The 10,000-nt window shown below is 45.4% G+C and overlaps 1 protein-coding gene across 1 annotated transcript in view; it reads right to left on the bottom strand.

The window, feature by feature from the left end:
* LOC125304867 (rho guanine nucleotide exchange factor 28) overlaps window positions 1-10,000 on the bottom strand; it is a 38,220-nt gene that overhangs the window by 8,583 nt on the left and 19,637 nt on the right. Inside the window, exons 3-4 of the mRNA XM_048259384.1 lie at window positions 5,800-5,941; window positions 4,521-4,994 (exon numbers count right to left, since the gene is read on the bottom strand). Coding sequence (XP_048115341.1) covers window positions 4,521-4,994; window positions 5,800-5,941 — 616 coding nt within the window. The remainder of the gene's footprint in view (window positions 1-4,520; window positions 4,995-5,799; window positions 5,942-10,000) is intronic.

Here is a 10,000-nt window from a genome sequence, read left to right as displayed (position 1 = left end):
GAGTGTACTGTTAGTAATCATTATACCCGAAGGATCAGGTAGAAAAGCATTCAAATATCTCTGCATCCTTTAGCACTGACTATGGGTCAGTGGCACTTCAGAGAGACACACATCGGGACTTTATTGTGATTCTGAGACAGCCAGTGCACCCACTGAGCAAAAGCTCTGGCCAAAACAAACAAGCACGGCTAATGGGAACCCGCACCCATGCATACTTTAGGGTATAACTGGGGCCAATGGGAACCCACACACATGCAGACTTTAGGGTATAACTGGGGCCAATGGGAACCCACACACATGCAGACGACATCCCACTAAAAACAAAAACACACAGACACACACAGAGAAAGAGAGAGAGAGAGAGAGAGAGAGAGAGAGAGAGAAAGAGAGAGAGAGAGAGAGAGAAACCCAAACACACAATGACCTTGTCAGCTTTGCAGAGTTTGTTAGCGAACTCAAATCCAAACACCTGACCTGACAAATGGTTGTCCAGCCACTAATGGAGGCAGACGCATCACCACGAAGACAGAAGCCAAGCCTCTCCCGGCTCCAGAGCAAGACCAGCGCCAATTATGCTGCACAATTTAGCCTGAACAATCCATTTGCCCCCGTTAACGTTATGCAAGACTACAACTACAAAGGGACCGGGGGAGCTGGGAATTCTCCTGGTTTGGAGAGGAGCCTGGTAACAAACGGCTGTGTTAAACACCAGTGTCACATCCTCCATGTTCCGCAGAATAAAGGGAGCTCCTTAAAGAAAAGAAAAAAACACATTGATCCTCACACATTGATCCTCACATACACCAGGACTGAGAGGCCAGATTAGTGTCAATGGAATTCACACTCAAAAGGAGGAACAGACAAGATGGAGTGGAGTGTGTGTGTGTGTGTGTGTGTGTGTGTGTGTGTGTGTGTGTGTGTGTGTGTGTGTGTTTGTTTGTGTGTGTGTGTGTGTGTGTGTGTGTGTGTGTTATGTATGTCTGGTACATGTGGAGAAATTGACAATTAAGCTGACTTTGACTTATTTAAATAATATTTAAATAATAATATTTAAATAAATAAACTAAATAAATTAATAAACTAAATAAATAAATTAAATAAATAAATAAACAAACACACAAACATAAACAGAGACTCTTTCCTTGGGTTTATAACTGCTATGTGCCTCTGTTTACTAAAATGGCAAATGTGTTTGTATCGGGCCTCACTAATCTAATTCTCAACTCGGTTTCAGTGGTTTGCACATGGCCTGTGGACCTAATGGCAACACTGGGATCCATTCATATCATATTTGGAGGATAATCATATTCTGTTATGATGTTCTTGCAGTGAATATGGACAGACACAAACACACACATACACACACACAACACAACACATCTAGAACCCAATCCCCCACCACTCCCCGCTTCCCCAGACCTTTTGACTGTATTCAACAAACCCCCCCACAGCAGATCCCCTTCCCACTGACGGTGAAGCTTTTAACACTAATGCTTTTAATTGACTGCATATGTACCTGGACTCATATGGATTGTGTTTTAGGTGTGTGTGTGTGTGTGTGTGTGTGTGTGTGTGTGTGTGTGTGTGTGTGTGTGTGTGTGTGTGTGTGTGTGTGCGACTGTGTATGAATGTGCACACATGTGTATTTGTTAGAGAAAGAGAGAGAGAGAGAGAGAGAGAGAGAGAGAGAGAAAGAGAAACAAAGAGAAACCCAACACACAATGACCTTGCCGCTTTGCAGAGTTTGTTAGCTTAACTCAAATCCAAACACCTGACCTGGACAAATGGTTGTCCAGCCACTAATGGAGGCAGACGATCACCACGAAGACAGAAGCTAAGCTCTCCCGCTCCAGAGCAAGACCAGCGCCAATTATGCTGCACAATTTAGCCTGAACAATCCATTTGCCCCCGCTAACGTTATGCAAGACTACAACTACAAAGGGACCGGGGAGCTGGGAATTCTCCCTGGTTTGAGAGGAGCCTGGTAACAAACGGCTGTGTTAAACACCAGTGTCACATCCTCCATGTTCCGCAGAATAAAAGGAGCCTTAAAGAAAAGAAAAAACACATTGATCCTCACACATTGATCCTCACATACACCAGGACTGAGAGGCCAGATTAGTGTCAATGGAATTCACACCTCAAAAGGAGGAACAGACAAGATGGAGTGGGGAGTGTGTGTGCTTGTGTGTGTGTGTGTGTGTGTGTGTGTGTGTGTGTGTGTGTGTGTGTGTTTGTGTGTGTGTGTGTGTGTGTGTGTGTGTGTTATGTATGTCTGGTACATGTGGAGAAATTGACAATTAAGTTGACTTGACTTATTTAAATAATATTTAAATAATAATATTTAAATAAATAAACTAAATAAATTAATAAACTAAATAAATAAATTAAATAAATAAATAAACAAACACACAAACATAAACAGAGACTCTTTCCTTGGGTTTATAACTGCTATGTGCCTCTGTTTACTAAAATGGCAAATGTGTTTGTATCGGCCTCACTAATCGACCCCAACTCGGTTTCAGTGGTTTGCACATGGCCTGTGGACCTAATGGCAACACTGGGATCCATTCATATCATATTTGGAGGATAATCATATTCTGTTATGATGTTCTTGCAGTGAATATGGACAGACACAAACACACACATACACACACACAACACACACATCTAGAACCCACCGCCCCCCCCTCCCCCACCCCCCCAGACCTTTGGACTGTATTCAACAAACCCCCACAGCAGATCCCCTTCCCACTGACGGTGAAGCTTTTAACACTAATGCTTTTAATTGACTGCATATGTACCTGGACTCATATGGATTGTGTTTTGTGTGTGTGTGTGTGTGTGTGTGTGTGTGTGTGTGTGTGTGTGTGTGTGTGTGTGTGTGTGTGTGCGACTGTATGAATGTGCACACATGTGTATTTGTTAGAGAAAGAGAGAGAGAGAGAGAGATAGAGGGAATAATGAGAGTAACCGTTCTAGTTCATAACTCTTTTCATGTCCATGAACCTCTCAGTCCTCCATGACTGTTCATGTGTACCAGTATGTGTGTGTTCAAGTCTCAGGTGTACAGAATGTCTTCCAAGGTATTTACTGTACATATCACCAGACGTCACACCAGCTTCAAGAGGATATCACCGCTCTTTTATGTCCACACACTGGTCTGTATTGAACCCACTTAACCTGCGTTTGACTGTAATCCATATGACACCGGCCGTATCAGGATATTTATGAAAGAGCTCTGATGTTCCTGAGTGTCACAACACATTATGGAAAGCTGAGAGAGGGAGAGAAAGAGAGAGAAAGAGAGGGAGAAAGTAAGAGAGGAAGAGGGAGAGAAAGAGAGGGAGACAGAGAAAGAGAGAGGGGGGGGAAGATGGTATCAGAGAGGGAGAAAAAGAGAGAGAGAGGGGGAGAAAGAGTGAGAGAGAAAGTGAGGGAGACAGAAAAAGAGAGAGAGAGAGAGAGGGGAGAAAGAGAGAGTCAGAGAGCTGGATCAGGTTCAGTTGTAAGGGCACACAGAATTCCATGTCGGAAAAGTGTCTTTGTTCAGCAGTTTCCAGACATGTATCTGGGTTAGCCACCTGTAGCAGGAGTCTGGCAGGAAACACAGACCAGATTCCACGACAGCCGCACACACACACACACACATCCACACACACACACACACACACACACTCACACACACTCACACACACTCAGACACACACACAGACACACACACAGACACACGCAAGCACACACACTCACACACACACACACACACACACACACACTGTCAGTCAAGAGAATTGTGTAGTATGCAAGGGCATTTGAAGCCATTAGATGAAATGACACTAACTGGGTCATACTCTGAGAGCCCTCAGAGACCACTACGCCATCTGTGCCACAGCACCGCCAGTCTGCCAACGCTGGAGTCAGGTTACTACGACAACAACCAGCAGACGCTAGGCTGACCACTCACAAAACAGCACTGCTGACAACCAGAGTTCCTTACCAGTTACACAGCAGCAACAACAACAACCTGTAGACATTAGGCTGACTATGCACAAAAAACACTTGCTGAAACAACCAGAGCTCCTTATGGGTTACTCCAAAAACAACCAGCAGAGGTTAGGCTGATCGCTCGCAAAAGAGCGAGCTAAAACAACCAGCAGATGTTATACTGATTACTCACATAAGAACAGGCTGAAACTACTACTGGTTACACAATAAGCGGCCACAATAACTTTCAAGAGTAAAGTCTGTCAATGCTTACAGAAGGTCAAAACGTGATTTGGTGATCAGTGTATCAATGAGTCAGCCGACGCTTAAAATGAAACTGCGGCCTTTTGAGTTCAACAGGTCTATTCCACACTGGACGTCTCTGCACCTAGTAGCACTGTTAGTCAATCAATCAAAAATATATACTTGACAATGTTTATGAATGCTTATAGTCTGTCTACATTTGCTTGAATAGTACCAACCGACAATAGCCTAACCTAGTTAGGCTAATGGCTGCGGTTTCAACATTGGCTTACCTTGACCTTCCAAGTGTTTGGTCCCAAGGCCGTTCCATTCATTGGGGGAGGTCGTGTTGGCCAGCGCTAGGGTCAGTGGCCCATCCAGCTCCTTCAGGTTGCCTACTGGCAGCTCTGCTCCCCACTCCTCCCTTCCGGAAGGTTCTCCTGCTCCAGCCGTCTCTCCATCGGCCGCTGTGTCTCGGCTGCCCGGGTGCCACTCGGTCTTGCCGAGGCTGGAGGTCTCCAGGTCCGCCCCGGCTCCGTGCCTGGCCTGGCCCACCTCCGGCCCCTCTCCTGGGCTGCACCTCCTCAGGACGGGACTCAGCGAGCCGGACTGGCCCATGAGGAGCTCGGCCAGGCCCTGGACCTCGTCCCGCACGTATCTCAGAGAGAGGGGGGGACACGCGGGGGACAGTGGGGTCACTTCTGCTGTCTCCTCACCCCCCCTACACACAAACACTCCCACAGACACACTCTCTGCCAGGTTATGCCCTATAGAGAAGGGAACAAAAATTCCACATCGACAATTGATCCCTCAATTCAAAGTGTCAGTTTGGACTTTTATTCAAAAATTAGCTAGCTACGAGGAAGCAGGCTATCAAGTCTCGTGTGTCATTAGCTGCTGAAGATGAACAGGCTCTGGAGTTGGGCTCCACGTCTCCTGTGGTCTGTTCAAGGTTTAGAGTGCCTGGCGTGAGGGAGAGAACACTCTTCCCAAAATTACGACCAAAACAATGCGTAACAGCTTCCTGGTCTCCGTGGGTTGCCATGGAAACACTGAGCCTTGTGCCCAACTGACGTTCCGTCCAGCAGGAAGCAGGAAAGGAACATCCTGGATTCCCCCCAAATGGAGGCTCGCGCCTCGGCTGCAGGATTAGCAAACCCCTCTTTCAACCTACCCACCACCACCACCACCCCCCACACATACTCTCTATCTCTCTCTCTCTCTCTTAGTTTCTGTCCCAACTCTGCTTTGTTCTTCCCTCAGTTATACTCCCCCATGCAGGAGTTGTTCCAGATGGCCCCCGACTCAAACACTCTGCTGGCCCCATCCCAGTCTGGTGCCGTCCAATTTCACCTCAAGTGCATACATACGAACTATGAAATATGGACTTGGACAATCTCCACCTCTGTACTGTCACTTTCTCTGACTGTCTATTTCTGTGGTCTGTGATTGATTGAGTGTGTGTGTGTGTGTGTGTGTGTGTGTGTGTGTGTGTGTGTGTGTGTGTGTGTGTGTGTGTGTGTGTGTCTTACCGTGTGTGTGTGTGTGTGTGTGTGTGTGTGTGTGTCTTACCTGGTGCATTAAAAACCAGAGATTTTCCATCAGCAGTGCAGCGTGCTGCGGTCACATGGTCTAAAGTGGATCCCTCTAAAACCACATAGTACTCAGCCCCCTCTGGACCTGGCTCTAGGCCCACACAGATTTCAACCTGACCCTGACAGGAGAGAGAAAAACAAACAAAATGTTAAAGCTTAGTCAGCAATCACGCTGTTCTCTCCTCATTTTTCTTTCATATCCGAGGAGGATATCTGGAGTGAATTTAATAGATAAAAAAAAACATGTTTTTAAAAATAAGTGTTTTTCCAACCATGTGCCTTACTACTGTGCTTGAATATTTTGCTGTCAGACAAGAGCCAGAAAGACAAAGCAGGAAATTAAGTATAATTTCAAAGCAGGAAATGAAGAAGCATAATTTCAAAAAGTGGTTTAGGGTTAGTGGGGATCGTTTGCCTTTCAAATTTGTACCATGTGACTTTTTCAGATAATGACTGTTACCATGGTGAATGATAACAAAATTACGCAACTTCAAGACAACTTCACCAAGACACACACACACAAGAACACGCAGCTTCACACATAAACAACTGTATATAACTTGGGATCAAACACCAAATGTATACACACATACATGTAATAGCAATGGTGTTTTTTGTTTCTCATGACTATACAACTGAAGTGAACTAGTCACCATTACATCAAAAAAACAATTGATGGGGAGGTGTGTGAAAGTTGTCAAGAGAACAATAAACAGAAAAAGAAATATGGTGTCACAGACTGACTAGAACATCTGTGAAGCTCCTTTCATTCCACATTTCTCACACACACACACACACACACTGCTTCACACAGAAAACCATCACGGCTCAAAAACACCCCATAGTTTCAAGAGAACCCCCGCCTCTCAGAATCAATGCAGGCTTTCATGAGCAGGCAGAGACTTTGGTAAACACATGGATGCACTCAAACCCCAACATGTGCACACACACAAACACACACACACACACACACACACACACACACACACACACACATTCATAGGCGAATTACACAGACACACTTAAAACCCAACACACATTGCACACACACACAGACACACTAAAAACCCAACACATATACACACTCATAAGTGCACACACACACACATAGACATATAACCACATATAAACACACACACACATTTATTATACACTCAAAACACACTCTCACAACCTGTAGTCAAACCGCATCAAAGCTCCTGCGAGAGGAACTCAGGGCCCCCCCCCAGACCGACACCACACGTCTGACAAGGTGCCTCTCTCTCTCTCTCCTCTCTCCCTCTCTCTCTCTCTCTCTTCTCTCTCTCTCTTCTCTCTCTCTCTTCCAGCCGTCTCTCTCGCTTCCTGCCCTTCGAGGGGCCTTTGAGGAATAATAACAGGAGGGGGTGAGGTGTGGATGGGGGGGATGAACAAGCGTGAGAGGGAGAGAAAGAGATAGAGAGAGAGAGAGAAATCTGTCGTTCCCCAGGTCCCTCTCGTAGGTGAGAGTGACGGCTTCACTCTCCCTGCACTTCTCTCACCTACGCAAACAAAGGGCTGAATGACAAGCCTGGGACTCAGAGAATGCCAGGCTCTCACGCATGCACACACACACACACACAGAGAGACAGACACACACACACACACATATCCATATGGGTCAGGACACACACACACACACACACACAGACAGACAGACAGACAGACAGACAGACAGACAGACAGACAGACAGACAGACACATACACACACACACACACTAAAAACCAATTTAAATTAACTATTGTTTTGTGCACATGTACAATACAACCAAAATCAATGTATATACGCAAAACTTACACATACGGTATTCAATATGAATAAAATGAACTCTTACTTCTCTCGTGTCTTTTCAGAAGAGAGAGAGAGAACAGGGGATTAGGTTTCTTTCCCTCCACCTGTAATTAGTACCTATGGATTGGATGAGGAGCCGACGGGTGTGGCTTTAATTACCACGGTAACCTGAGCACAGCATGAAAGAAACTCAACTACCCATCATCCAAAGCTCACAATTACCCAGCAATCAGAGTATTAGTGGAAGGTGACACAGAGAGAGACTGACTGGCATGCCATGTGAAGAATCTGAGACCGGTCAGTATCGGCTGAATCCTCACATCTATCGTCAAAGGGACGCTCAGCCTGGGGAGAGATTTCCGCATGTCTTGCTCAGAGGTTTTCTCAAGCACAACCATGGCCATAATGTATAATCTATATCTATATCTGCTCAACGACTTTCAAAGAGATCAATTACTTTATCAACTCACAGGGACAATGTCATACAGGAGAACTAAACAAGGGAAATTCACAGCACGTTATCAACGTTCCCTATGTGGTGTACTTAACGCTTGATATGATTAGACAACATACAGGACCTCCTCTGTAAATGAATGTACTGTTTTTATTAGGGCTTTTGGGTTTTATTGTAATGATGCATAGCTTATATATCTGGCAGATATATAAATCTATATCTGGCAAGTGCAGGGTGCATCTGGGGGTTGTTGTAGATTTAGTCCTGCAATAATACATAGACTACTTTCATGACGAGAAGGCTACTAGAAACAGATTAAGAGCGCTGATCTCAGTACAGTACACCAAGCATTAAAATCAGTTTGCAGTCATATGATTGAAAACCTGATAGCCCCGATCCATACATTAATCCCAAACTGAAACTACCCCTAGGGGTAAAAAAGACTAAAATGTGTCCTGACTAAAACTGACTCAGCACTAAGATCCTTTTAGTTTTGTTTTTGACTAAAAACCAGACTAAAATGATGAGACTTTTTGGTCCCCAACTAAAGTTCTTGACTAGAGAAAATGATAACTGTGGAATGACTAAATATGACAAAGACTAAATGAACATTTCGTCACAAGACTAAGACTAAGACTAGTGAATTGGAAAAATTCATCTCAAAATTAACACTAATGGGTCATTCTCTACTCCCCCAGCCTTCCTCTCTGATCCCTGCATATGGAACTGCAGCTAGTGACTGAGTTTACACTAGTTGCACTGCTACACCCATCCTGCTGACTATTTACCACTGAATGTCTGTCTATCCTTCATCCTCCTCTCCTCTCCTCTATCCTTCTCTCCTCTCCTCCATCCTCTTCTCTCCTCTATCCTCCTCTCCTCTCCTCCATCCTCCTCTCCTCTATCCTCCTCTCCTCTATCCTCCTCTCCTCTTCCTCCATCTCTCCTCTTCTCCATCCTCCTCTCCTTCATCCTCCTCTCCTCTATCCTCCTCTCCTCCAACCTCCTTTCCCTCTATCCTCCTCTCCTCCCTCTATCCTCCTCTCCTCTATCCTCCTCTCCTCTATCCTCCTCTCCTCTATCCTCCTCTCCTCCAACCTCCTCTCCTCCAACCTACTCTCCTCTATCCTCCTCTCCTATCCTCCATTCTCCTCTATCACCCTCTCCTCTCCTCTATATTCCTTTCTTCTTCTCTCCTCTCCTCTCCTCTATCCTCCTTTCATTTCCTCTCTGGACTATGCTCTTTTCTCCTCCTCTTTTTTCCCTCTCTCTCTCCACTCCTCTTTTCATCCCTGTTTCTCCTCCTCTGTTCTGCTCTTGTCTCAACAACACCTCTCTTGATATCTCCTCGCATCACTCACTACGTGTGTGTGTGTGTGTGTGTGTGTGTGTGTGTGTGTGTGTGTGTGTGTGTGTGTGTGTGTGTGTGTGTGTGTGTGTGTGTGTGTGTGCATGTGTGTGGGGGGGGTGCATGTGCATGTGCATATGTATGTGTGTGTGTGTGTGTGTGTGTGTGTGTGTGTGTGTGTGTGTGTGTGTGTGTGTGTGTGTGTGTGTGCTTTATCTGTGAACAGTAAAGCCATTTTTATCCTCCATCTCTCTCCTGCTCAAGCCTCGTGTTATGAGGTGCTTTCATCAGCCCACTGTGAGAAAAACAACAACTCTGCAGCACACAGGGGATTCCTGTGTGTGTGTGTGTGTGTGTGTGTGTGTGTGTGTGTGTGTGTGTGTGTGTATTTTGCATTTTGACTAACACGTCTAGTAGAGTGACACGTCAAACAACTATTACTCAAAGAAAACATTTGCCATGGTCATTTATACCATATCCCAAACACAGGGACATTACACTTTCCATCAAAGCACAAAGGAAACACTAAATGACCTCCTTAACAGCAGATCAGGCACACACACAC

This window comes from Alosa alosa, chromosome 12, assembly GCF_017589495.1.
Source record: "Alosa alosa isolate M-15738 ecotype Scorff River chromosome 12, AALO_Geno_1.1, whole genome shotgun sequence".
NCBI classification, from domain to species: domain Eukaryota; kingdom Metazoa; phylum Chordata; class Actinopteri; order Clupeiformes; family Clupeidae; genus Alosa; species Alosa alosa.
The sequence above is the reverse complement of the archived record's forward strand: the minus strand, read 5'-3'. Positions and strand labels throughout refer to the sequence as shown.